General features: G+C 43.6%; 2 protein-coding genes across 4 annotated transcripts in view; both read left to right on the top strand.

Moving 5' to 3' along the window:
* LOC120025557 (phosphatidylserine decarboxylase proenzyme, mitochondrial-like) overlaps positions 1-5,084 on the top strand; it is a 36,398-nt gene extending 31,314 nt beyond the window's left edge. The window contains exon 4 of the mRNA XM_038970116.1: positions 4,965-5,084. Coding sequence (XP_038826044.1) covers positions 4,965-5,084 — 120 coding nt within the window. The remainder of the gene's footprint in view (positions 1-4,964) is intronic.
* Positions 578-26,149, top strand: LOC120025934 (phosphatidylserine decarboxylase proenzyme, mitochondrial-like). Of its 3 annotated transcripts, none has more exons than XM_038970662.1 (8): positions 578-702; positions 4,949-5,378; positions 10,210-10,375; positions 21,873-22,109; positions 22,285-22,432; positions 22,694-22,843; positions 23,162-23,322; positions 24,889-26,149. In XM_038970662.1, exons 2-8 carry the CDS (start codon positions 5,326-5,328, stop codon positions 25,162-25,164), a joined length of 1,191 nt encoding a protein of 396 aa, XP_038826590.1. In that variant the 5' UTR covers positions 578-702; positions 4,949-5,325; the 3' UTR covers positions 25,165-26,149. The 3 variants fall into 3 exon arrangements, with proteins under 3 accessions (XP_038826590.1, XP_038826589.1, XP_038826591.1); XM_038970661.1 differs by having other exon boundaries at positions 4,949-5,560; XM_038970663.1 differs by lacking the exon at positions 4,949-5,378 and having other exon boundaries at positions 581-702.
* Positions 26,150-26,811: the final 662 nt, after the last annotated feature.

Raw genomic sequence — 26,811 nt, 5'->3', positions numbered from 1 at the left:
CGATGTAACCCATATGCTATGGCTGTCTGTCACCAGATCTCAACCCAATTTAACACTTATGGGAGATTCTGGAGCGGCACCTGACAGTGTTTTCCACCACCAACAAAACACAAAATTATAGAATTTCTCATGGAAGAATGGTGTCGCACCCCTCCGATAGATTTCTAGACACTGGTAGAATCTATGCCAAGGTGCATTGATGCTGTTCTGGCTCATGGTGGCCCAATGCCCTATTAAGACATTTTTATGTTGGTGTTTCCTTTATTTTAGCAGTTACATGTACATGGCTGCTTGTAGGCTTAGTTGATTACACAGTGCTATCTTTACTGTACACATTTGAATATTTGTGAAGTCTAGTTCATCACCCCAAACTTATCGTTAAGATGGCCCCGCTGTCAATTTGATGAATGATGAGATGATTATCGTATTACAGCTGTAGATTCTACAGTAGTTTTGTGCATTTGGACCATTAGGCTACTTTGGCATGTGGTGAGTCAGATGACATCACCCAGCAAATATACTCCCTTGAACGTGATATCTGCCCGCCCACCCTCTAGTCTCTTAAAGGGCTTGTCCAGCCAGTACGCAGGACTTTGTTGTGAGAGAGTAGAGGGAACTGACTAGCCTTCACCTTTAACTAGCACGCAGTGAGAGACTTAACTTCCCCTTTGTCAATTTGATTCACGCTTCAGACAACAGAAGGTAATGTTCGGAGTTTATTTTTTGAAAATGGATTAACACAATTTTAGATTAACGTTGTATAATGCATTATCTGAAATATGTAACTATGTTTATGTAAGTGTTCAATGTAATCTAATTCAACAGAATAGTGTTTAATAGGGAACTGTTACAGGAAGTGGTAACAAAATCCAAAGTGAATTTTGGGATAAACAGAATCTGTACTGAAGTGTTACTTTGACAGTTCCTATGTCTTTACAGTAACTGTTATTATGAGTAGATTACTCATAACACTAGTCCGTAGCATCAGTGTGTCAGATAAGGAAGGAAGTGGGTGTTGTCCTGCTTTTAGGGACCGGCTCCCTGTTTGTTGAAGACATGCGTTGCTTGAGAGACTAATAGTGTTAACTGAAGACTCTCACCCCCAAAAAAGGTGCAACATCAGACTGATGGATAAACAATATTGAGAAAATAGTTGGATGCTCTGGGAGTATAGTGTGCTATTTTTCTAGAGAGGCCTTCTAGGTCAGGTTTTCAAACTTTTTGGGACCGGCTGGGACCTCATTTGTGAAAGCAAATTCATTATGGACCCCATCATCAGCACACAACTCGCATTAGATAAAAATAACATATGAGTTTTATAACTTCGGCAGTGCATGGCCAGATTAACCAATATTAAAGCCCGCCTCTTGGCATCGGAGAGAGAACTTTGCCGTTTTCAAGCAAATTTCCTGCTATTCTACACATTTATCATAGTCCAGACATAATTTTTTTTTCCGCTTTACAGCTAATATTCTACACATTTTGCCATGCGGCAGAGAACTTTGCAGTTTTAAATCTTACAGTACATTTAGGTAAAACAATGAAATGGGGGGTGGATACAAGATGTTATCGTGTTGAAAATTGTATAATTAGTGGAGTAATGTGGATACCAGGCCCATGTTGCTCAGGGTTAAAGGAAAATTCCACCCCAAAACTATCTTTTGGTATTTGTTACATTAGTCCATTGTTGATATAGTTCCATTTTATTTTTGTTGCATATCAGCAATCAAGTTTTCAAGATGTATAATATAGAAATACAGCCGGTATGATGCATTATTTCACAAATATTTACTATTTATTAAAACTATGAATAATGTTCCGTAAACGAGTTCATGCCAACAAATCCAATACAAAAACTATGTTCAATAAGCATAACTTTTTTATTTTGAAACAATCAGACCAGTGGTCCTGTTTCTTTTACACCTGCTACGCTAGGTTAGGCGTGAAAAAACACTGCAGCAACCTGAATGGCTGAACACGATACGCAACATCCACGATTAGCATTTAGCCTGTCTAGCACGGTGGGAGAAAATCGTGTTTCATAAAGTCAATTTTTTTTTCACCTTCTCACCATTACAGTTGAAGTCGGAAGTTTACATACACTTAGGTTGGAGTTATTAAAACTCGTTTTTCAACCACTCAGCAAATTTCTTGTTATTAACAAACTAGTTTTGGCAAGTCCGTTAGGACATCTGCTTTGTGCATGACACGATCTTAGAAGCTTTTGATAGGCTAATTGACATCATTTGAGTCAATTGGAGGTGTACCTGTGGATGTATTTCAAGGCCTACCTTCAAACTCAGTGCCTCTTTGCTTGACATCATGGGAAACTCAAAAGAAATGAGCCAAGACCTCAGAAAACAAATTTCCAAACACCTGAAGGTACCACGTTCATCTGTACAAACAATAGTACGCAAGTATGAACACCATGGGACCACGCAGCCGTCATACCGCTCAGGAAAGAAACACGTTCTGTCTCCTGGAGATGAACATACTTTGGTGCGAAAAGTGCAAATCAATCTCAGAACAACAGCAAAGAACCTTGTGAAGATTCTGGAGGAAACGGGTGCAAAAGTATCTAGATCCACAGTAAAACGAGTCCTATAATGACATAACCTGAAAGGCCGCTCAGCAAGGAAGAAGCCACTGCTCCAAAACGGCCATAAAAAGCCAGACTACGGTTTGCAACTGCACATGGGGACAAAGATTTGTACTTTTTGGATAAATGTCCTCTGGTCTGATGAAACAAAAATAGAACTGTTTGGCCATAATGACCATCGTTATGTTTGGAGGAAAAGGGGGGAGGCTTGCAAGCCAAAGAACACCATCCCAACCGTGAAGCACAGGGGTGGCAGCATCATGTTGTGGGGGTGCTTTGCTGCAAGATGGACTGGTGCACTTCTCAAAATAGATGGCATAATGAGGGAGGAAAATGTTGCTTCAATATATCCACATCATCTCAAGACATTAGTCAGGAAGTTAAAGCTTGGTCGCAAATGGGTCTTCCAAATGGACAATGACCCCAAGCATACTTCCAAAGTTGTGGCAAAATGGCTTAAGGACAAGTCAAGGTATTGGAGTGGCCATCACAAAGCCCTGACCTCAATCCTATAGAAAATTTGTGGGCAGAACTGAAAAAGCGTGTGCGAGGAAGGAGGCCTATAAACCTGACTCAGTTACACCAGCTCTGTCAGGAGGAATGGGACAGCATTCACCCAACTTATTGTGGGATGCTTGTGGAAGGCTACCTGAAACATTTGACCCAATTTAAACAATTTAAAGGCAATGCTACCAAATACTAATTGAGCGTATATAAACCTCTGACCTCCTGGGAATGTGATGAAAGAAATAATAGCTGAAATAAATAATTCTCTCTACTATTATTCTGACATTTCACATTCTTAAAATAAAGTGGTGATCTAAACTGACCTAAAACAGGGAATTTTTACTAAGATTAAATGTCAGGAATTGTGAAAAACTGAGTTTAAATGCATTTGGCTAAGGTTTATGTAAGCTTCCGACTTCAACTGTAATAAAGTTGAGGAAGTCGAAGCCTTTGCAGCCTGAATGGAGAAAGTACGAACCGGTAGCCGGGACACTCGAGTGGATTACCGGCTGGCCACATCAAGGCCTTTATGAATCTCCCATAGTGGAGATCCATAAAGCCAAGTAGCGGCTGCCCAGGCTACGGGAAACCATGCATTTTATTCGGCTACAGATGAAATAAATTATGAACTTCACTGGGTGGTGAAAGTGCACAGTGATCTTGATGCCCCTTTCCAATAATATTGGTCTTACTTTGATGACGTGATCGATGCTTGACTGCCATTTGACATAACAGTATTTTAGCTCTTATCCATAATAATCTCATCATGTAGATTAGCCTACCAGCACAGCCTACCCATACTGTGTCTGTGAGCTGTTGGCTAGAGCGCAGGTGCCAGGACCAGAATAGGCACATTTGATATTTAACCCAACAGTTTTTGTGACAAAACTATCGGTAGAGTTGAAACTGTGATTGAAACACATTGAACTTTTAGATTTTTATTCAGTGCATGACATTTTTTAAACGGAAAAGTACATTTTGCGCACACTACGTCATCATGCTCAGATTTTTATCCGCAACAACTCTGTTTGGTGGAAACACACCACTGGTGAGAGAATGCAACATTTTTAAATGCAGATTTTAGAATATTCAAATGAAAATCTGTCGCCAATTGGATGGAAACCTAGCTAATAAGATCATGATCTGTTGTCTCTTCACTCCCTGCTGTTTTGTAAACAGTGAATCATTTCAGAATGATAAGTGTCATCGTTAGACATCTGTTGTCTGACTGGTATTTTTAGGGGTGGTTTTAAAAGGCTACTGAAGATGCATTTCAGCCCTTTGAACCGTGATTAATGTAACTGACACCAAACCAAAGGGATTATTTGCTAGTGCATAAAAGCAATTTTTTATGTGTTTAACAAGACATGAGATTTCGACGAGAGGCTATTTTGGAAAAGTCAGACAAGTAAGAAAGCTGATGGGCTTTAAAAATAGACATTAATTTAACCAAGTTATCCTCATGGTAACCAATGCTTAACGTTCTGAAATGATTCACTCTTAACAAAACAACAGGGAATGAATAGATAGCAGATTATGAAAATTAGTCTAATTTCTGTTATACGTGTAGTTGGGAGACAGAGGGTCCAGATGCCCCCCCCCCCCCCCCCCCCCAATCGGCTGATTGTAGGATAGGATAAGGTAGGAAGCAGTGGAGTCTAGCCAGGCTTTCAAAACAGGCCAAAACCTAAGTTAAAAAAACAAGGTACGGCTAGCATCCATATGAATGCTGAATTATACTGTTACACAACACTTATTAGCAGTATAGGGGAGTGGCCAGGAATCTTTAACAAGGTCCATGAACACTATAGCTGATGGGATTTTTTTCTCTCTCTCATTAAGCTGCCCCTCCCCCCAGGCAGACCAGTCCTCCTCCAGTCTCTCACTGTCACCAGTCTGCTGCAGCTCCTCTCAGATCAGCTGTGAAACAGTCACCCCACCTTCTGGCACCCAGCCTCTGCCCTCTGGTACAAAATAACGTTGAGGCCCCTGGAACCCTGAGAGAGAGAGAGAGAGATGACAGAGAGCGAAGAGAGGGAGCGAACGGATTACCCCCCTTCACCACGTCACATCCGTCCTACCAGAGAAGGGGGCCGGGCTTGAGAATAGCGGAGCGAGAGAACAAGATCCAGCGAGAGAACAGACGTGTGCACGCTGAGCGAGAGAGAGGCAGCCCCAGTGAGAGAAGTGTCTGTAATCCCCCCACACCTTCAGTGATAATGTGTCAGAGCAGGAACCTGCAGCGGGCAGCAGCGCGGAGCTCAGGGAAATGGTGAGATGCTGCAAGTCTTTGCACAGCCCTCCGTCTTGCTACAATCTCCACAGAGTTAGGGTTGATGTGCGCCGGCTCCGGCCGATCAGCTCCTCTGGGGAGCAGGGGGGAGTCAGCGGCGGCAACAGCTCAGGCCAGGGCACCCAGGGGGCCCAAGCACTCAGCCACAGGAACCGATTCAGGTATGCTGAGAGGGAGAGAGGGAACGAGATGAATGACTACAGGATGACTTGACGTGTGTATAACATGCCTGCTGTACATGAGAGCGAGGACTGACATGGAGAGAGAATGAATGGTACTTAGCCTATAGAGGGATTGTTTACAGTACATGAGTGGTAGAGATAGATTGAAAGAGCTTGAGAGAGATGACTTGAGCGAGCATAGAGGGAACTATTAATGTAATGTTCTGCCGCGAGATTGAAGGTGTAGCAGTGGTGTGGTTTGTGAGTGGGTGGTTGTGTTGTGTACTTTGTGTTGAGCTGTGCCCTGGCTGCTTCATGAGCATGGGGACAAGTGTGAGCCAAGGGGGTGACTATTGAGTGAGTACAGTTGGTCTGCACTCCCAAAGCCCCCTCAATGTTTTTTCTCTCTCAATCTGTCTGTCTCTCTCTCTCTCTCTCTCTCTCTCTCTCTCTCTCTGTGTCCCAGGCAGCACAAAGCCCCTGTTTGGCCTAATTGCAACGTAATATCCTTAAGCCCCGAACAGGCAGGCCAGTCAAAGGGGGAACAAAGCATCTGGTCCAGCCTTACCCTGCCAGCCTCAGAAGTGGTCCTGAAAGAACTCCATCTATCCGTTACTTTTCAATAGCTGCATGAAGGCTAAGACTCGGCTAGTGTGGATAGAGGCAGGAGAGAGAGAATGCTATGCAGTCAGTGATTGGCTAATATGTGCCTGCATTGAGGAAGAGAGGGGGGTGCTGCTGGAGCGTGTGTTTTGTGTGGTAGAGAGCGAGCTACAGACGGGATAGCCAGGATTTTTTTTTTTAAAGGGTAGAAGTGTACTCTTTACATGTTGAATTTGTTACTTTTGTGGCATTTATCCGGGTGGCTGGGATGTTTAAGCTATGCGATGGCTGAAACCAAGGCATATGACAGGTTATGGTAAAGATATTAAATATTTAAAACGTTCTGCACTGGTAGACTTGTATGAGAATTGAGATTCAATTACATTTAAATTATTTCTTAGCCTTTTTTATATCCTTTTATAAAGGGGTTAAACGTTATGCTAAATTATCTATATTAGCTCTAATCTTATATGCTGTTGTGTACCCGTCCAGGCTGTGAGTAGTAAATATTGCTCTCCTGTTTAGAGTGTAGAAAAGATGAGTGGCCCAGTGTCACACTCTGCAGTCCAAACTAGGCTAGCCAACCAGCGGTGACTGTGAGGAGAGCAGTCGCTAGCTCCAGTACACTACCTACTGAACGGCACCATACAGCCACATCAGCAGCATGCCTCAGTGGAAGTCATCCCCTACCCAGTCATCCGTGTAGCCAAAGTAATCAGAGATGTGATTTTCCCTGATGACTCAATAATTCCAGGTTTCTAGAATCAGGCGTATCTTAGATCTCTTGCTGTGGATCATTAGATTTGTTGATGACCTCCCCCCCCCCCCCCCCCGACTTATGTTGTGGTGATCAAACCCTTGAGAAATGAGACAGTTAAAGGTGGTGATAGGACTGTCTGTGTAGACCCACTGAACCGCACAGCTCCACACACTGCTCCGGATCTAAAAACCATCCTCAGATCTGTGTGTGTATGTGGAACAATATGGGCAGTGTTCTGTCTGAAAGGCTATGCTGGGGACAATCGTTAAGCACTGTCTGTAGTTTCACAAAGGGTGCATCAACACCAGCCTGTAAAGCACCATTCAATTGATCTGATTCAGCTCTGAGGCAAAACAGGTCTATAATGACACAGGGATTAAAGACACAACAGGGCCACTGACCGACCTGTGAGTATGTGTCATCAAATCAAATGTTTATTTGTCACATGCGCCGAATTAAACAGGTATATACCTTACCGTGAAATACTTACTTACAAGCCTTTAACCAACAGTGCAGTTCAAGAAATAGAGTTAATAAAATATTTACTAAATAAAATAAAAGGTAACAGTAGAATTACATAACAATAACATGGCTATATCCAGGGGGCCCAGTACTGAGTTAATGTGCGGGGTATAGGTTAGTCAAGGTGATTTGTACATGTAGGTTGGGGTAAAGTGACTGCATAGATGATAACCAGCGAGTAGCAGTAGTGTAAAAACAAAGAGGGGGGAATCAATGTAAGTAGTCTGGGTCGTCCATTTGATGAATTGTTCAGCATTCTTATAGCTTGGGGGTAGAAGCTGTTATGGAGCCTTTTGGACCTAGACTTGGCATTCCAGTACCGCTTGCCGTGCCGTAGCAGAGAGACACGTCTATAACTTAATTGGGTGCTTGTAGTCTTTGACAATTTTTTGGGCCTTCCTCTGACACCGCCTAGTATATAGGTCCCAGTAATATATTGGGCCGTACACATTACTCTCTGTAGCGCCTTACGGTCAGATGCCGAGCAGTTGCCATACCATGCGGTGATGCAACCGGTCAGGATGCTCTCGATGGTGCAGCTGTAGAACTTTTTGAGGATCTGGGGGACCCATGCCAAATAGTTTGTCTCCTGAGGGGGAAAAGGTGTTGTCGTGCCCTCTTCATGACTGTCTTGGTGTGTTTGAACCATGATAGTTTGTTGATGTGGACACCAAGGAACGTGAAACTCTCGACCCGCACCACTTCAGCCCCGTCGATGTAAATGAGGGCCTGTTCGGTCCTTCTTTTCCTGTAGTCCACGATCATCTCCTTTGTCTTGCTCACATTGAGGGAGAGGTTGTTGGCATGGCACCACACTGACAGGTCTTTGACCTCCTCCCTATAGGCTGTCTCATCATTGTCGGTGATCAGGCCTACCACTGTTGTCATCAACAAACTTAATGTTGGTGTTGGAGTCGTGCTTGGTCACACAGTCGTGGGTGAACAGGGAATACAGGAGGGTACTAAGCACGCACCCCTGAGGGGAACCGGTGTTGAGGATCAGCGTGGCAGATGTGTTGTTGCCTACCCTCACTACGTGGGGGCGGACCGTCTGGAAGTCCAGGATCCAGTTGCAGAGGGAGGTGTTTAGTCCCAGGGTCCTTAGCTTAGTTATGTCAGTGTGTCTGTGTCAATTGATTGTGAGCTTCTGTGTGTGTGCATGCGTGAGATTGTCAGGGTCAACTGTTGTAATTGAACGTATCCAGTCCTACTCCATTGTTGTCATTAGACTTGCCTCCTCGGTTTGGCCTACAGGTCACCTCTAGTTGGCAGTGTCTGTGTGTATGCCAGTGGCAGGTGTTAAGGTGCTGCTGACTGTCTATTAGGGTGTCAGTGTTGAAGCTATCCATGGCACGCTTGTCTCTTATCCTGATTAGAGTGGACTGGTATTCTTTAGGCCTATAGATAGCTGTATAGCAGAATGTATTATACCCCCTCTCTCCCCCCTCCCTCCCTTTTCAGGCCTATTAGCTCTGGCTCATCACTCTCAGGGCCAAGTATGATCCACATCCCCTGACATACTGAAGCTAATGTGGACATAGCAGAGCCATTTGTTCATTATTATTTGAAAATGTATATACTATAAAATAAATTATTTGGGTATGCAAAAAATCAAATAAAAAATATAGATTTATAATAGAAAGGAGGGGGGGAAATGCATACCCAAATACCTACTATTTAGAACGCAAGTGCGGGTATTCGTACACGTCCTGTGGTTTTGGACAAAGACGGTGGTTTTGCACATTGCGTGCGTTGATGTCCCTTGTTGCAGTAACATTGGCCTCCCCCCTTTAGAGGCCACTGCTGCATCACTGCTGCCCTAGTTGGTCCTATTGTACAGAACCAGGGCAATACATCACAGCCACTTAGGCCTATTTTAATAGACTGTTTTACAGTGCAGCCAGGCATATTCATGCACAGATGATTTGATTTGGCTGTTGGGTGGATATGCTGTTTCTATGCATTTTATGCGGTGTGTTTACCATCCACGCTTTGATGACAAGCACAAGGTTTGTCATCAAAATCCCGCTCCGCATTTATCAGCGAAGGCTCATTTATTTTTTAGCTATTTTAACATGGCATATTGAGAGATCTGGATGGATGGCAGTTAGGCATTAGGATATTTTAAGGACACACACAGTTGGCCTGACTAAAAGCAGCCTGAAGAGTAGGGTGGATTCTGTATGAAATATGAATATATGAGGAGTTTCTTAGGAAACCATGTGGTGGTTTGGATGAGATACTGTAGAAGAGTACCATCTGCATTGTTGAGGAGAGTTTGGGGATACAGTGGGGAGGATGTGTGCAGTCAGAACATGTGAACCTACAGTAGCCTATTTCCTGATAGGAATGTGTTGTGTGATTTGTGTTTGAACAGTATAAAGTAAGAGGGCATCATTGTGTCATTTTGTTTTTCCCATTATGCCGGTATTTAACACGTCTTTGTGTATAACCAGTGTGTCATGTCCTTTGCGTGGACATAGGTATGTGCATTATTCACATGCTTTGCCTGTGTGGGTGTTTGTGGGGGAGAGAGTCTGTGGGTGAATGTGTGAGCCTCTGTCCTGCCTGCTGGGCTGTCTGCCTGCCGGGTGGACTGCCGGGGGTGTCCCTGCCTGCCTGTCGGTGTCCCTGCCTGTCGGTCTGCCTGCCTGCCTGTCGTCTGTCTGTCCTCTTTCAGTGTTTCTGTACTGAGACTGTTTTGTGTGTACTATGTATACACGGCCATACCTGTGCCAACCCAGCGTTTTGTATGGTTGCCTAGGTTGCAGTTCCCTCAGTTGGCCTTGCGGCGTCGTCTTGGCCAGTTGAGCTGCATGTCCCGGCCCGCCTTGCGGCTGCGCTCATGGCCGCTCAGCTTCCTCTACTACTTCCTGACCTTCGGTGCACTCAAGCCCCTGGCCAAGGTTGGCTGGAGACCAACAAGCAGGGTAAGTATTTACCTGCTAACAGCTGCTGCATAATTTATTTGTGTCTATCTGTGGGTTTGTGTGTGAATGTCAATCTCAGCATCCAGGGGTACCAACTCTTAGAATACTTGTGGAGTAGGATGAGAGTTCCTCTCTTACAAGGTAAAGTACAACGTGAACACTTAAAAAGCATTATCATCACTCTAATAACCCCTATAGTCGTTAGTTTCCCCTGCGTCGTGACCCTAGGTTTTCTCGGCTAGAGGTGGTCTGTTAGAGGCACTGATGTGGGTGTGTAGGGATGGGCACAGTTATTTAAATATCCGAACGGACGTTAGTATTCGATTACTTTTATTTATTTATTGAACCTTTATTTAACTAGGCAAGTCAGTTAAGAACAAAATCTTATTTGCAAGACTATTCATTTAAATATATATATGTGTGTGTGTGTGTGTGTGTGTGTGTATATATATATGTATACACAGTGGGGAGGACAAGTATTTGATACACTGCCGATTTTGCAGGTTTTCCTACTTACAAAGCATGTAGAGGTCTGTAATTTTTATCATAGGTACACTTCAACTGTGAGAGACGGAATCCAGAAAATCACATTGTATGATTTTTAAGTAATTTTGCATGCATTTTATTGCGTGACATAAGTATTTGATACATCAGAAAAGCAGAACTTAATATTTGGTACAGAAATCTGTTTGCAATTACAGAGATCATACGTTTCCTGTAGTTCTTGACCAGGTTTGCACACACTGCAGCAGGGATTTTGGCCCACTCCTCCATACAGACCTTCTCCAGATCCTTCAGGTTTCGGGGCTCTCGCTGGGCAATACGGACTTTCAGCTCCCTCCAAAGATTTTCTATTGGGTTCAGGTCTGGAGACTGGCTAGGCCACTCCAGGACCTTGAGATGCTTCTTACGGAGCCACTCCTTAGTTGCCCTGGCTGTGTGTTTCGGGTTGTTGTCATGCTGGAAGACCCAGCCACGACCCATCTTCAATGCTCTTATTGAGGGAAGGAGGTTGTTGGCCAAGATCTCGCGATACATGGCCCCATCCATCCTCCCCTCAATACGGTGCAGTCGTCCTGTCCCCTTTGCAGAAAAGCATCCCCAAAGAATGATGTTTCCACCTCCATGCTTCACGGTTGGGATGGTGTTCTTGAGGTTGTACTCATCCTTCTTCTTCCTCCAAACACGGCGAGTGGAGTTTAGACCAAAAAGCTCTATTTTTGTCTCATCAGACCACATGACCTTCTCCCATTCCTCCTCTGGATCATCCAGATGGTCATTGGCAAACTTCAGACGGGCCTGGACATGCGCTGGCTTGAGCAGGGGGACCTTGCATGCGCTGCAGGATTTTAATCCATGACGGCGTAGTGTGTTACTAATGGTCTTCTTTGAGACTGTGGTCCCAGCTCTCTTCAGGTCATTGACCAGGTCCTGCCGTGTAGTTCTGGGCTGATCCCTCACCTTCCTCATGATCATTGATGCCCCACGAGGTGAGATCTTGCATGGAGCCCCAGACCGAGGTTGATTGACCGTCATCTTGAACTTCTTCCATTTTCTAATAATTGCGCCAACAGTTGTTGCCTTCTCACCAAGCTGCTTGCCTATTGTCCTGTAGCCCATCCCAGCCTTGTGCAGGTCTACAATTTTATCCCTGATGTCCTTACACAGCTCTCTGGTCTTGGCCATTGTGGAGAGGTTGGAGTCTGTTTGATTGAGTGTGTGGACAGGTGTCTTTTATACAGGTAACGAGTTCAAACAGGTGCAGTTAATACAGGTAATGAGTGGAGAACAGGAGGGCTTCTTAAAGAAAAACTAATAGGTCTGTGAGAGCCGGAATTCTTACTGGTTGGTAGGTGATCAAATACTTATGTCATGCAATAAAATGGAAATTAATTACTTAAAAATCATACAATGTGATATTCTGGATTTTTGTTTTAGATTCCGTCACTCACAGTTGAAGTGTACCTATGATAAAAATTACAGACCTCTACATGCTTTGTAAGTAAGAAAACCTGCAAAATCGGCAGTGTATCAAATACTTGTTCTCCCCACTGTATATATATATATGTGTGTGTGTGTGTGTGTGTGTGTGTGTGTATATATATATGTGTATGTATACATACACACAATACCAGTCAAAAGCTTGGAGACACCTACTCATTCAAGGGTTTTTATTTATTTAGACTATTTTCTACATTGTAGAATAATACAGACATCAAAACTATGAAAAAACACATGGAATCATGTAGTAACCAAAAAAGTGTTAAACAAATCAAAATATATTTTATATTTGTGATTCTTCAAAGTAGCCACCCTTTGCCTTGATGACAGCTTTGCACACTCTTGGCATTCTCTCAACCAACTTTGAGGTAGTCACCTGGAATGCATTTCAATTAACAGGTGTGCCTTGTTAAAAGTTCATTTGTGGAATTTCTTTCCTTAATGCGTTTGAGCCAATCAGTTGTGTTATGACAAGGTAAGGGTGGTATACAGAAGATATCCCTATTTGGTAAAAGACCAAGTCCATGTTATGGCAAGAACAGCTGAAATAAGCATAGACAAACAAAGAGCATAAGAGAAACGACAGTCCATCATTACTTTAAGACATGAAGGTCAGTCAGTCCAGAAAATTTCAAGACCTTTTGAAAGTTTCTTCAAGTGCAGTTGCAAAAACCATCAAGCACTATGATGAAACTGGCTCTCACCAGGACCGCCACAGGAAAGGAAGACCCAGAGTTACCTCTGCTGCAGAGGATAAGTTAATTAGTTACCAGACTCAAAAAATTGCAGCCCTAATAAATGCTTCCCAGAGTTCAAGTAACAAACACATCTCAACATCAACTGTTCAGAGGAGACTGCATGAAATCAGGCCTTCAATGTCAAATTGCTGCAAAGAAATTGCTACTAAAGGACACCAATAATAAGAAAAGACTTGCTTGGGCAAAGAAACACGAGCAATGGACATTCAACCAGTGGAAATTTGTCTTTTTGGTCTGAGATTAAAGATTTTTGGTTCCAAACACTGTATCTTAGTGACGCAGAGTAGGTGAATGGATGATCTCTGCATGTGTGGTTCCCACCATGAAGCATGGAGGAGGTGTGGAGTTGGTGACACTGTCTGTGATTTTATTTAGAATTCAAGACACACTTAATCAGCATGGCTAGCCCAGCATTCTGCAGTGATACGCCGTCCCATCTGGTTTTCGCTTAGTGGAACTATCATAGGTTTTTCAACAGGACAATGACCCAACACACCTCTAGGCTGTGTAAGGGCTATTTGACCAAGAAAGAGAGTGATGGAGTGCTGCATCAGATGACCTGGCCTCCACAATTACCTAAACTCAACCCAATTTGAGATGGTATGAGTTGGACCGCAGTGTGAAGGAAAAGCAGCCAACATATGCTCAGCGTATGTGGGAACTCCTTCAAGACTGTTGGAAAAGCATTCCTTCAAGCTCTGAGAGAATGCCAAGAGTGTGCAAAGCTGTTATCAAAGTGTGGCTACTTTAAAGAATCTCAAATATAAAATCTATTTTGATTTGTTTAACACTTTTTTGGTTACTACATGATTTCAATATTTTGATGTCTACGATGTAGAAAATAGTAAAAAAAATAAACAAAAACCCTTGAATGAGTAGGTGTGTCATAACTTTTGACCTGTACTGTATCTGTCTGCCTTTTTTTAATGTAAAGACTTTGTCTAAAATGTAATAAAATGATTAGACTATGCATTTTAATAAAACAACAGTTTTATGAGTGCGCCCCATTTAATAATAATAATAAAATGTACCGGTAGCCTACACACTTTTCACTCTTGTTATTGTCGGTCAATCAAAGCATTACCGTCAGAGGCTCCATGTGTAGCAAGTGAAGTGAGAGATTTTTAATCAATGCAAAATGGATTTACAATTACAGAATTAAATTGGCTAAATTAGGAGTAGGCTTCAATGATCAACCAACTGGTAGGCTGTTTAATATGAGTGAGTTGTTGTCGTCAAGGACGCACAACAAAATGGCCTCAATTAGCCCAGCTAGCTAGCTGGCTTACTAACTTAGCTGGCTTACTAACTTAGCTGACTAGTGTAGCTAGCTAGCTCCTTTACATCAAGACACACACTACCAGATGAGAGGATAGAGAACCTATCGCAGCAACAAGTTTGTCTAACTTGGTTTGGCTACTCTATCTCCCTCCATGTCAGACACGCCCGCCCCTGGTCCTCTCACTCCCCTCCCCCACCCGTCTGTGCTGAGGGCACCACCCCTCCCCCACCCGTCTGTGCTGAGGGCACCATCCCCATCCCCACCCCCACCCGTCTGTACATAGTGCACTGCCTCTCCTGAGACGAATAGTGAAATCATTTAAAATGCCCCCCCCCCCCCCCCCCCCTGACACAGATGGCTGGACCCATATGGACCTGCAGAGCTTCACTGTACAGGCCCTACCGTACAGCCTATCAAAGGCCCTTTGTGTGGGCCACACAATAACAGAGAAATGCTTTGTTTTGTTCTCCTGCTTTGCTCGCTCGCGCTGTCATAGTCACAGGGCGACTGAGTGCACTTAGTTTCAATGGACGCTGTTTTTCCCTTACCATCAGCCAATAAGCATTTAATGTTAATGAAATGTTGATCTATTCCACCTCCCCTGGACCACTTTTCAAAGGGGAAACTCAGTCGTGGAGATGGAACTTGTCTGCCATCCATAGCATCTGCTGATCTCATTTTCTGCAGTTTGGACATTATCTGTGATTTATCTTTAGTTACAGGAGCTAACTGCCTGTGAATTATGTGGGCGGATCTAGACTCAGCAGGCAGCACCGGTGGCTTAAATTCAGGACGGTGTGTTACGTTCCAGAACATTCAGATAGTAATGTTATAGAACAGACGTACTCTATATATACAAAAGTATGTGGTTACTCCTTCAAATGAGTGGATTCTGCTTTTTCAGCAACACCTGTTGCTGACGGGTGTATATAAAACTGAGCACAAAGCCATGCAATCTCCATAGACAAACATTGACAGTAGAATGGCCTTACTGAAGAGCTCTGACTTTCAAGGTGGCACCTTCATAGGATGCCACCTTCCCAACAAGTTAGTTCGTCAAATTTCTGCAATGCTATAGCTGCCCCGGTTGACTGTAAGTGTTGTTATTGTGAAGTGGAAACGTCTAGGAACAACAACGGCTCAGCCGTGAAGTGGTAGGCCACACAAGCTCACAGGACTGCTGTGTGCTGACGCGCGTAAAAATCGTCTGTTCTCGGTTGCAACACTCACTATCGAGTTACAAACTGCCTCTGGAAGCAACGTGGCGGCGAGCTTCATGAAATGGGTTTCCATGGCCGAGCAGCCGCACACAAGCCTAAGATCACCATTTGCGTCGCCAAGCATTGGCTGGAGTGGTGTAAAGCTCGCCGCCATTGAACTCTGGAGCAGTGGAAACGTGTTCTCTGGAGTGATGAAACACGCTTCACAATCTGGCAGTCTGATGAACAAATCTGGGTTTGGCGGATGCCAGGAGAACGCTACCTGCCCCAATGTATAGTGCAACCTGTAAAGTTTGGTGGAGGAGGAATAATGGTCTGGGGCTGATTTTCATGGTTCGGGCTAGGCCCCTTAGTTCCAGTGAAGGGAAATCTTAACACTACAGCATACAATGACATTCTAGACGATTCTGTACTTCCAACTTTGGCAACAGTTTGGGGAAGGCTGTTTCATCATGACAATGCCCCCGTGCACAAAGCGAGGGTCATACAGAAATGGTTTGTCGATCGGTGTGGAAGAACTTGACTGGCCTGTACAGAGCCCTGACCTCAACCCCATCGAACACCTATGGGATGAATTGGCACGCCGACTGCGAGTCAGGCCTAATCAACCCAACATCAGTGTCTGACCTCACTAATGCTCTTCTGCCTGAATGGAAGCATGTCCCCGCAGCAGTGTTTCAACGTCTAGCGGAAAGCCTTCCCAGAAGAGTGGAGGCTGTTATCGCAGAAAAGGGGGGACCAAATCCATATTAATGCCCATGGTTTTGTAATGAGATGTTTGATAAGCAGGTGTCCACATACTTATGGTCATGTAGGGTGCTTCTCTATCAATCACATTGAATCATTTTGTCAGCTCATTTCATCAGTTTGATCTGTACGTTATAGTTCTATCTGCAATGTTCCGTATGTTGCGACCAGGAAAACTGGAGATTTTTTTTTGTTGATGAACCGAATCGGAACCGGGAACGAAAGTGAACTATACTGTTCCGGAACAGAACCGTTATTTTAAAAGCTTGGGAATAATGTTATTTTACTTTCCGGGAACTTTTTTCCCATCAACAAAGTGCCTATGCAAAGCCCACTCTGTCACTCAGAAACTTGTTCCAATGTCTGCCTGCAAGCTTAACTTTTACCGCCTCTCAACCCCGTATCCGGGATCACCCCCCACCCCCCCCACACTGATTAGCATCGCTAGCATAGCTTCACAAGTAAATAGTAGCATCTAAATATCATTAAATCACAAGTCCAAGACACCAGATGAAAGATACAGATCTTGTGAATAAACCCATCATTTCTGTTTTTTTAAATGTTTTACAGGGAAGACACAATATGTAAATCTATTAGCTAACCACGTTAGCAAAATACACCATCTTTCTTTGTCCACCATTTTCTCTCTCCACCACTAGCTATCACCAATTCGGCTAAACTAAGATATTGATAGCCACAAACCAAGAAAAAACCTCATCAGATGACAGTCTGATAACATATTTATGGTATAGGATAGGTGTTAGAAAAAAGTGCATATTTCAGGTAGAAATCACAGTTTACAATTGCACCGACCATCACAAATCGACTAGAATTACTAGATAGAGCAACGTGTATGACCAATTTACTCATCATAAAACATTTCATAAAAATAGACAAAGCATAGCAATGGAAAGACACAGTTCTTGTGATTTCAGACCATATTTCAGATTTTCTAAGCGTTTTTCAGCGAAAACACAATAAATCGATAAGTTAGCATACCACATGTGCAAACGTTAGTAGAGCATGAATTCAAGGCAAAGGGAGCTATAACGTTATCATCGCCAAAATATATTAATTTTTTCACTAACCTTCTCAGAATTCTTCCGATGACACTCCTGTAACATCATTTTACAACATACATATACAGTTTGTTCGAAAATGTGCATATTTAGCCATACAAAACCGTGGTTATACAATGGAAATAGTCACAACTCAAGCATCAAAATGAGGGACGTCAGCTTTCAGAGTGATCTAGTTTAATCGAAAGCTAATCATATACTTGACTAAAAAATACAGAGTTGACAGGAATCGAAAGACAAATTAGTTCTTAATGCAACCGCTGACTTACATTTTTAAAATTATCCTTACTTTTCAATACAGGGTTCGCCAAGTGAAGCTATACCAAACAAAATGGCGAAATATGCGTTTAAAATATTTCGACAGAACAACGATTTATCATATTAAATATTGCTTACTTTGAGCTGTTCTTCCATCAGATTCTTGGGCAATGTATCCTTTCTATGTTATAAATTTCTTTTGGTCGATAGATGTCCTCTGTCCTTCGAAATGTCCACTACCAACGACCGAGACCCCCGAAACGTTCCCAAAGCTAAAAAGTGCACGACAAAGAAATTCCTCAGAATCGCACTAAACGGATATAAATTGCTATAAAACGGTTCAAATTAACTACATTATGATGTTTTTAACAACTATAACGAGTAAAAACATGACCAGAGAAATATTACTGGTTAAACAACGATTTGGAATGAGGCAAGTCCGATGTCCATCCCGCTTGTGACGCGCGAACAAAAGAGAGTGTACTCCCACGTTTTGTGGTTTTATATGGGCTGGGATTGTGCAATCGATTCCATTCAAAACGTGATGACGTACAGACACCCAGAGGAAGACGTAGGCAGTGTCGGTTTCTTCATAGCATTCACTGTCGCCTTAAAAACAGACTCCAGATCAGGGGTAAAAATTTCTGAAATCTGACCCCTGTCATGAAAAGTGCTGTAGATATTGTTCTGTACCACTCAGAGACAAAATTCCAACGGCTATAGAAACTATAAAGTGTTTTCTATCCAATAATAACAATAATATGCATATTGTACGATCAAGAATTTAGCACGAGGCAGTTTAATTTGGAGACCCAAATATGCTAATGCGGAACAGCACCCCCTATAGTTCCAAGAGGTTAAAATCTTTGCCAGTGCGTGTATAGGCTACCTGCGCTTCCCCCTCCAAAGCATAGGCTACTGTAGCCTACTGACGTTACAAGCGTGGTTCAGAAATTAGGGACAGTTTTTTTTAAATTTGATTTAGAATGGATGAACTTTTTCAATGTTATTTAACTTCTCTGGGATATCGTCCCACCTAACCAACAGCCAGTGAAATTGCAGGGCGCCAAATTCAAAACAACAAATCTCATAATTAAATTCCTCAAACATACAAGTATTATACACCATTTTAAAGATAAACTTCTCGTTAATAGAGCCACCGTGTCTGATTTCAGAAAGGCTTTATGGCTAACATAAATCACACCTTGCGATTTATGTTAGGTCAGCGCCAAGCCACAGAAAAACATACAGCCATTTTCCAAAGAAGGAGAGGTGTCACAAAACTCAGAAATAGCGTTATAAATATTCACTTACCTTTGATCATCTTCATCGGAATGCACTCCCAGGAATCGCAGTTCCACAATAAATGTTTGTTTTGTTCGATAAAGTCCATCATTTATGTCCAGATACCTCCTTTTTGTTTGCGCGTTTAGCCCAGTAATCCAAATGCACAGTGCGCAAGCAATTAGTTCAGACGAAAAGTCAAAGTTATATTACAGTTCGTAGAAACATGTCAAACAATGTATAGAATCAATCTTTAGGATGTTTTTATCATAAATCTTCAATAATGTTTCAACCGGACAATTCCTTTGTCTTTAGAAATGAAAAGGAACGCCGCTTGCTCTCACGGCCGCGCGCCTGACTTAGCTCATGGCATTCTGCCAGACCTCTTAGTCAAACAGCTCTTATTCTCTCCCCCTTCACAGTAGAAGCCTGAAACAAGGTTCTAAAGACTGTTGACATCTAGTGGAAGCATTGGGATGTGCAATATGACCCCATAGACACTGTATATTGGATAGGCAAAGACTTGAAAACCTACAAACCTCAGATTTCCCACTTCCTGGTTGGATTTTTTCTCAGGTTTTTGCCTGAGTTATGAGTTATGTTATACTCACAGACATCATTCAAACAGTTTTAGAAACTTCAGAGTGTTTTCTATCCAAATCTACTAATTATATGCATATTCTAGCTTTTTGGCCTGAGTAGCAGGCAGTTTATTCTGGGCACCTTATTCATCCAAGCTACTCAATACTGCCCCCTTTCCCAAAGAAGTTAAAGATACTATTGTAATCACGTTTCACATTGGATTTATTAACTACTAAAAGGTAAGATGTTTTTATTTAAATTCTGGTGCCTCTGCATCCACAAGCTTGTTAGCTAGCTAGCTAGCTGTGGCCCAACGTTAAGTCAACTCTCTGGTCGAAGACATTCAAAGTTTCTTCATAAAAGCCGCTCCTCCATAGATATAATTCTTTGGGCCTAATTCAGATAGTGCATGTCATAAGATGCCCAGCGCTTCAAACCAAGCCTCCTTCTCCACCCTTTCTTGCTCCCTCCCCACCTGCAAAATTTGTCGCATCTCGCACCCAAATTTGTCTCTCCAATGCAGGTGAACAACTATAACTTGCTTGCCCAATAGCAAGCTGCTCTATGTGCACTGATTGGTGAAGTAATTTGATGTCGAGCTAAATGTAAAAATAAAAAAAAAAGGATCAGAAAGTAACGATATAAACATTCACTTTTTGGCGGTTTGAGTCGGTTCAGAACTTAATTTTGCTGGCTGGAAGGGGAAAAAATAATGGTTCTGTTCAGAACGAAACAATTGGAAAATAATTTTGGTTGTAACCCACATTAAATAAGCCCCAGTATTTCTCCTACGTTTGTATTTCTGTTCACTCTGAACTCTGATCACCTTCATGGTTTTTAATTTAGCCCTGAACTCCATGTGGATTGAGCCACACTGTGGATCAAATGGATTTTCTAGGCCCTTTCCCCTCCTACCTACCTACCTGTTTAACTCCTATTCTATTTTAGGTCTATTTTAAATCTGCCATTGTGTTTATTAATTATTCTGTCCTCGCATCTGAGGCCATGTAAAAAAAAATATATATTGTGCTGTTCGTAGCCGTGTTGGACTTGAGACGGATTTGATCCCGTAGGCTGCAGATCCCTAAAGTGCACAGTCAACTAATTATAATTAACGAGGCTTGCTTCCACACATCAGGATTAGCCCGGTATTAAATTAATCATGTTTTGCGTATTAAACCCCATCTATATCATCAGATATCTTGCAACATCCGATTCGCAACATTTTCGAAGGGGAGGATAGGTAAGCTTTATTAGAGCCCTTTTCTCCTCCTTCCTCATGTCAGCTGGTCCAGAACCTGACTAATCCACTTAGCTAGGCAGAAGCTATTGATGATGCCAGCCTGGCCCAGCGAACAGCTAGAAGCAGCAAGTCAAGCAGCAAACCATATAGATCGCTCAGGCGATAGAGGAGTCTAAACAGTCCTGACTGCTTGCAGGTGCTAGGAGGGTCAGATCATCAGATCGCTTTGTCACTCATCACTTCATCGCACACTGAATTTCGTGCTTCACATTGTAAGTGTCTCTGCGTGAGTCGCGGATGGATGTTCTACACCTGTGCAGAGAAGTCAAGTGACAGGCGGCTCCTTCAACTTGACTGGTCACATCTCGTGGATACAGAGATAAATAGAGTAGAAGGGGATGTAGGAATCAATTAACTTTCGATTTAATTTGTTTTTTTGGTGCTGCTGCTCAAACCGACGCTGCTGCTCAGATGTGGTCGTGTTTTGGTGAGTGCAGCTTAGGGCTAGGTTTATGTTTAGATATCCTTAAAGCCGTGAATTGATGGCTTTCTATGCGACAAACTTTGCAGTTATCTGGAAAAGTTATATTTGCAAATGTACACAGTTTGAGTTCTACCTGTTCACTTTAGGCTTTTACAATGCACCAAGACAGAACTTCAGGTGTGCAAAAGTTTGATCTATTCAGGCACCTTTAAAACGCTGTCAACACCTCAACCTTACTACCTGTCCCGCACATGTCCTTGATGCAATTGACCTAGTGATATGGGAGGCGAATACTTTTATTCAAGATGTCACCTTGCATTCAATAGCCTCGTCTGCCAGGGTTCTAGCTTCTCCTTATAGAGTTCTCCCAGTAGAGAAGCAGTTGCCCGGTGCCAGATCTGTTTGTGCACTGTTGCCAACTCCTATGGTCATTTGGTGTAACAATGACCATAGGAGTTGGCCAGACCACAAAAACAAGGAGCCAGGATGTAGCCAATGTGAGAACATGGAGTCTAGCTATGTGTAGTGTAACCCAACATTCTCATCCTCCTTGGTTCAGGTTGCTCTGTACAAGACCATCCCGACACGGCTGCTGTCTCGGGCCTGGGGTCGGCTGAACCAGGTGGAGCTGCCGACCTGGCTGAGGAAGCCAGTCTACAGTCTGTATATCTGGACGTTTGGTGTCAACATGCAGGAGGCTGCTGTGGAAGACCTAATTCAGTACAGGAACCTGGGAGAGTTCTTTAGACGGAAACTCAAACCGGCTATCCGGCCCGTGTGTGACTCACACTGCGTGGTAAGTGCGTGTTCACACGTATATGTGAACTGTCTGTCTATGTGTGTGAACGGTGTGTGTGAATTTGAACTACTCTTTCTGCTCTGTGTCTGATCAGAGTTCTCTCTACTGGCTTTTATACACACAGAGGAGTAGATCCCTGGCTAAAGCCATTATGTCCGGGTTTTTTCCCCAGATCAGCCCAGCAGATGGGAAGATCCTGCACTTTGGGCGGGTGCGGAACTGTGAGGTGGAGCAAGTCAAAGGAGTCACATACTCTCTGGAGACCTTCCTGGGACCACACACCTGGGCTGAGGCCATCAACAGTACCATCAAGCCATCAAGTGAATACCTCTACCCTTTCCCCCTCCTGGTCTAATGCCCAATCCCAATTTGACCCTTAATCCCCCCTACCTCCTTTAGACTTGTTGATCTCAACGGATTGGGTGGAAATATTTCACTAATGTTATAGACCTAATAGGCTCACCTTGCCCATTTGTTTTGTCTAGCACAGAGATTAGGGGTCATTTAGGATTGGTTTGTATGACACACCTTGCACACCCTGCCTGCTGACCATAACGGTGGATGTATGTGTGTTTTCCCAGATGAAGAGGACCCCAGCTCGTTTCAGGACCTGCTGGTGACTAAAGAGGGGAATGAGCTGTTCCACTGTGTGGTGTACCTGGCTCCAGGAGACTACCACTGCTTCCACTCCCCCACAGACTGGAGGGTGGCCCACAGAAGACACTTCCCTGGTCAGTACCCTGTTAGGACTGTCCTACTCCTACTATATGCATCATATATAAACACCAGAATTACTCTGCTACGGTAGGAGGATGCTAGGACAATCCCAGGATGTCCAGGACACACAGCATAATCATTCTACGTACTCAGACTCGCCATGCTGCACCTTGCACCCTCACTCCTATCTGATCTAAAATGGCACAGTCCTAAAATCATATTTGGTGTATAAATATGGTGCTGCTTGCAGAGTTTGTATTGTACCTCATGTTTTGTGTCGTGTCTGTATAGCTGTGTATTTACCTCCTGCTCCCTGTCTGTGTCCCTCCCAGGCTCTCTGATGTCAGTGAACCCTGGTGTGGCCCGCTGGATCAAAGAACTGTTCTGCCATAACGAGAGGGTGGTGTTGAGCGGAGAGTGGACGCACGGCTTCTTCTCCCTCACCGCTGTAGGGGCCACCAACGTGGGCTCCATACGCATCTACTTTGACAAGGTTAGTTAGCGCTACAGCCCACTTAATGTGAATGTTTACTAGTCTGACCCATAAACATTAAAACCAGTAGATAGTGAAAGCGCAGACGTCATCCACGTATTCCACGCGCCATCGGGAGATTTCCATAGAAGTATTTGAATTTGAAGCCCACCGTATTGCTGACTGGCACAAAAAAATCACTAAGGATCATGGTGAAAGTGGCCATAACTAGCAAAGGATCATGGTCGACGTAGTCGTTGTCATCCTGCCTAAGAGTCGCGCAAAGAATGCATGAGGGCGAGAGCCTCCTCGTAGCCTGCCAGCCCGTGATTGGTCTGTGTCAGCAAGTGGTCCTGTGTGACGACAAATGTAGTAGTCAGAATGGATCACTATTTAACTAAATATCTCAATTTGTAGCGAACTTTAAAATAATTCACTTTGGGGATTGAACTTCATCATAATAAACACATTTTAGAGCCCAAAACAGACGTAAAAATAAAGAATAGTTTGGCTGTTCTGACGATCGTAATTTACATAGGCTTTCTAGGGCAGACCAGGACTTGACACCACTAGGTAGCTACGCAGTAGCCAACCAGCAGAGCTTGTGACTTCACACTCCAGACCAGACACTGAGGGCCTGGTCTGAGCCTATTCTGGTACTGTGCCATAGTATTTACTCAAAGATGAATTATTAGGACAAAGCAGTACATACAGTAGAAATAATGCTGACTTAAGAGAGGTTCTAACCCCATGTCAATCTGACCCCTATTACACTTCTTCTCGCAGTGTGAGCTTTCACTCCCTTCAGCTCCCTCTGCTTCCTGTCCCACTTACCTGTACGTCAGGCCATTTCCCTAAGCTGCCGACACACACACCGGATAGGCATATTTAATCTCTCCACTCTGTGTTTAAACTGACTGATTTCCCATAGGAGCCATATACTTCCATTGATTAGACCAGAGGCTTAGGATGACGTGGTCGTTTTAATATGTAGGTAAGGGGGTTAACTGTAAGCCAACACCATCACCTGCTCTGGGTTTGGCTGTCATTAAGAAGAGCCTGATCAGGAAGGGGGAAGCGAAGGAAGGGTGAGGAGAGGGGGGAGGTGGAAGGGGAGGAGAGGGGAGTCAACGAGGAGGGGGGAGGGGAGACGAGAAAGATTAAATGGGAAGAGGAAAAGTGAGGAGGGGGGCCAGTGGCACAAGTTGTTCCCAACCAGACCGTCAACAACATAACAGGAGGATATGACTTCATTCAGCAGCTATCATGCTGCTCATCGTCTAATGGGGCTTAGTCCAATTCAACTATTCTCCTCAGATTTTTTACACATCACATGATGGGCACTAGATAAATGGGACAGTTATGAGATATCCTTTCAGTGTTAAGGGTTGGTTGGAGCAGGGTGCATGCAACATCAGGGCTATGGGTTTGATTCCACCATGTGTCACGTGTACTTAATATATGCGTGACTATAAGTCGCTTTATATCAAATCCTTTCCACCAGATGCTCAAAACACTTGACATTGTATGTATTGGATTTACTAAACTGTATCCTTTCTCTGTCTCTCTTTCTGTGTCTGTATCCAGGAGCTGCGCACTAACAGCCCACGCTACAGCAAAGGCTCGTACAACGACTTCAGCTACTTGTCCAACAACAACCAGGAGGGCGTGAGCATGAGGAAAGGGGAGCACCTGGGAGAGTTCAACCTGGGCTCCACTATAGTCCTTCTCTTCGAGGCTCCGCACGACTTCAGCTTCAACCTGAAGGCCGGCCAGAAGATCCGCTACGGAGAACCCCTGGGGACTGTGAGCCGAGATGGCCAACCAGAGAGACACTTTCTGGGGGGAAACGGACTAAAATAAACTGATGGACACACTAACGTGTGTACAGATTTGAGCGGAGGTGCACAGGCTGACTTAGACACACATTCATTCACACACTGTACTGTACATCGAAATTGAGACGTACGGCTGGCATACGACACACTGATGGACTTACAGAAAAAACTCAGTCACCACTGTTGCATTACTACTAAGGGGGTCTCCCCGTTTCATTGACTAGAGTTTCTATTAACAATTTACTTATTCTGTCAGTTGGACAGTTGATTACAACTAGTGTACATACCTGACCAGCAAAAGCAAGATCGTTTATAGCAATTAGTTACATTTACGTTCCATAAGAATAACAACATAGCTTTAAAAAAAAAAAAAACTAAAAAAAACTATAAAAAAATGCAAAATTGTACCCATATTGCCTTTTGTCAGGGGTATCCTCTTCAACTAGGAGTTCCTCCTGAGATTTCAGACACAAGCAGCAAGACACCAGCCTGATTACAGATCTGGCTAGTGCTGTGTAGCCCAACTCATATGGCCTTTGGCAATACATCACAAACAGATCTGGGACCAGGCTAGCAAGAGGCATCTCCACACATACAGATAACCCCTGTCACAGACAGCCTCTATCATGTGGACAGGCTTCCCTATACAATGTAAAGTATACACACACCTACAGTACACATACCACGAAGAAGGAATGTACCAGAGGCCACACGTCTACCCTCTTCCTTCTCTAATTTCCCTCCTTCATTCTGATACTGAATGCCTTCCTGTTCTCCTTTGGTCTCCCTCTTCTGCCATCCCCAGAGAAGGTGCTTGTGTTGGGGGTGATTATGTGGACTCTTCCCTCCCTATCATGGAGGTACAGACTGGCACCACTCCTCCCAGTCAGACGAGTCTGGGTCGTATTCATTAGGCACCTGCCAGAAGAAAACAGGCTGAATACCTGGACTTTCTGTTGTAAAATGTTTTGCCTCAGTCTGCCCTAATAAATACAACCCTGTTGTAGTAAGCCCATGATGTACAATCTCTGCCATCACAGCAATGCGTTATTAATCACCATTAGTGGTAGCTAGTAGCGTTGCCTGCCTGATGCCAATTATCGCTGTTGTTTTACTGTAAGTGATGCCTAACAGGCAGTGCTTGACTTGGGACTGAGCTACCCGGAGGCCTTACCTACACTTCAAATGTTTGATGAATTGCGTACCGGCTCCTCTATAAAACAAAGTAGCCTGTCACCGGTCTAGATTCATACAGAGGCAAAAAAGTTTGATCAAGGTGGAATGAAGGCAGGATCTGCGTTGACTAGCAATGGCCAATGGGCATTCATTTTCCACTGGTCTGTGAATCTGTGCTTGACAGTAGGATGTGAGTTCAAGATTGTGCCTATTGAAAATGAGCCAGCCTGAATGCGCATGAAGGGCTTTTGCCAAAAGAGGGTTTATCAGGTCATGAAAAGGCATGGAAATGTATTTCATGATTTTTGCAAATGTAATTCATGAAGGCACACTTAAAAATGGACATATCAGCCATCATCGGAATGACCCTTCAGTGCGTGTCTGTGTGCTCATTTCTGCTGCAGGTAACGTTAAAAAAAAATAACAATTGACAAATAACTTGCTGTGCATAGAGCTCCCCTGAAGCATGAATATTTGAGCCTTATATATAGACATG

Source organism: Salvelinus namaycush, chromosome 31 (genome assembly GCF_016432855.1).
Source record: "Salvelinus namaycush isolate Seneca chromosome 31, SaNama_1.0, whole genome shotgun sequence".
Lineage (NCBI taxonomy): Eukaryota > Metazoa > Chordata > Actinopteri > Salmoniformes > Salmonidae > Salvelinus > Salvelinus namaycush.
Note: the sequence above shows the minus strand (reverse complement) of the source record. Positions and strands in the feature narration are given on the sequence as shown.

Bases quoted from the DNA above. Each gene is read 5' to 3' on its own strand.
- LOC120025934 (XM_038970661.1), top strand. From the start codon at position 5,376: ATGGTGAGATGCTGCAAGTCTTTGCACAGCCCTCCGTCTTGCTACAAT. The intron at 10,376-21,872 runs GTAAGTATTTAC...TCCTTGGTTCAG, and splicing joins GCTGGAGACCAACAAGCAGG to GTTGCTCTGTACAAGACCAT. The intron at 22,433-22,693 runs GTGAATACCTCT...GTGTTTTCCCAG, and splicing joins CAGTACCATCAAGCCATCAA to ATGAAGAGGACCCCAGCTCG.